General features: G+C 60.1%; 1 protein-coding gene across 1 annotated transcript; it reads right to left on the minus strand.

Annotated features, from left to right (window-relative positions):
* Nucleotides 1-62: 62 nt before the first annotated feature.
* LOC113942301 lies at nt 63-1281 on the minus strand (the record flags this gene model as incomplete). Its single annotated transcript, XM_027633438.1, has 2 exons — nt 63-980; nt 1207-1281. Coding segments are annotated over 2 exons (641 nt in total), but the record flags the coding sequence as incomplete, so codon positions are not given.
* Nucleotides 1282-1932: the final 651 nt, after the last annotated feature.

A 1932-nucleotide genomic window follows, 5' to 3' on the forward strand; every position in this document is an offset into this window, starting at 1 on the left:
AGGGGTCGGGGCTTGTGCTCAGGGCTTTATATCCCTCCTCAAATCCCACCCTTGTTCTGTGCCTCAGTTTTCCAACCTGGAAAGGGGCCAGTTCTCACCCTCAGGGCTCTCTGTTCCCCCTCCAACCCCATCCTTGCTCCGTGCCTCAGTTTCCCCACCTGTAAAGGGATTTACACTCGGGGCTTCCTATTTATCCCCCAAATCCCATCAGCACCTCACTTCCTCCACCTGTAAAGGGGATTATTTCTCACCCTCGGGGCTCTCTATTCACCCTCAAAGCCCTCCCGTGCCTCAGTTTCCCCACAAGTAAAGGGGTGGGTGCCCACGCTCTCTATTTACCCCCAGCGCCGCTCTGTGCTTCCCCCACCTGTAAAGGGGTTTAGAGCTCGGGGCTTTCTCCCCTCAGCGTCTCCATCACCCACCGTAGACGGAGAGGTTGAAGGTTTGATCCTCCACCAGCGCCGGGTGCAGTTTAATCCTCGCCCCGTAGACGCCGCTGTCGCCCCTCTCCAGGGCGCGGATCCTCAGCGCCGTCTCGTTGAACCTCTCCAGCCGCTTCCCGAAGCGATCCCTGGGGTCGGGGCGCTCGAACCCCCCTCGGCTGAACTCCGCCACCTGGATCATGGCCCCGGTGCCGGCGGAGAAGCTCCACTCGATCTCCTTCACCGTCTTGTTGGGGGGCAGAGCCGGGGAGAGCAGCACCGACCCCCCCAGGACGCCGTTGACCTGCTGGGGCTGCGCCCGGGTTTGGCCGAAGAGCAGCTCTGGGACAAGGAGAAAAGTCAGCGAGAGGTGTTTTGGGGACAGCGCGGGGGACAGGGCGGGGACAAGGCAGGAACAGGAGGAAATTCGGGGACGGCTCCGAGCAGCATCTCCGCCTGGTCTCTCTCTCTCTCTGCGCTGCTCCCCTATCCAAGCCGGGGACGGGGTGTGTCCCCCCCAAAAAAAAAAAAGAGAGAGGGAAAGACGCCGGGGGAGGACTGGAAGCCAAAACTATGAAAGGTCTACAAGGTTCAGATGCGGGTGCCCCGTCGGGATGCCGGGTCTCGGGGACTGGAGGCCAAAAATCGTGGCGGATCTACGAGGTTCAGGCGCGGGTGCCCCATCGGGATGCCAAAGCTCGGGGAGGAGCGGAAGCTAAAAAATACGAAGGAATCTTGCCAGGTTCGGATGTGGGGGGTCCCATCTGAACCCCGAGGCTCTCACCAGAACAACGCTCCAAGAGAGTCTGGGAGGAATTCCCAGCCAACACCTCCAAAACCTCATTGTCCGCCCAGAGCCCTGCGGAAGATCGACAAGGGTTAAGGGGGTGGGGGAGGCAGCAGGGGCGGCTCCGGGGGGTTCCCTGCGGGCTGGGGGTGCCGGGCCAGCAGGGATGGAGCCCCCCCGGGAGCCTGTGGGATGGGTGATTCCCGCAGGGATGGAGCCTTTTCCCTCCTGCCTTATCCCAGCGCCAGGGGCACGTTCTGAGCCTCCACCACGGGGTTGGTTTGGGGTTTTTTTGCAGCATCTCTGCAAAAATCTTGATGCCAAGTGCCAACTGGTATAATCTCCCTCATTTCTGGCAGCTCCAAGGAGGGATGGAGCCCCTGGGAGCCTCTGGGATCAAGGTGATTCCCACAGGGATGGAGTTTTTCCCTCCTGCCTTATCCCAGTGCCAGGGGCAGGCTCTGAGCCTCCACCACGGGGTTTGGTCTTTTCTTGCTCTATTTCTGCAAAAATCCTGATGCCAAGAAGCTGCTTGACAGTTCCAGGCAGGGATGGAGCCCCTGCCGACCTGTGGGATGGGTGATTCCCGCAGGGATGAAGCTTTTCCCTCCTGCCTTATCCCAGCCCGAGGAGCAGGTTCTGAGTCTCCACTATGGGGTTTGGTCTTTTTTTGCTCTATTTCTGCAAAAATCCTGATGCCAGGTGCCAGTTGGCATCATCTCC

This window comes from Corapipo altera, unplaced genomic scaffold, assembly GCF_003945725.1.
Source record: "Corapipo altera isolate COAL_440 unplaced genomic scaffold, ASM394572v1 58291, whole genome shotgun sequence".
In the NCBI taxonomy this organism is placed as follows: Eukaryota; Metazoa; Chordata; class Aves; order Passeriformes; family Pipridae; genus Corapipo; species Corapipo altera.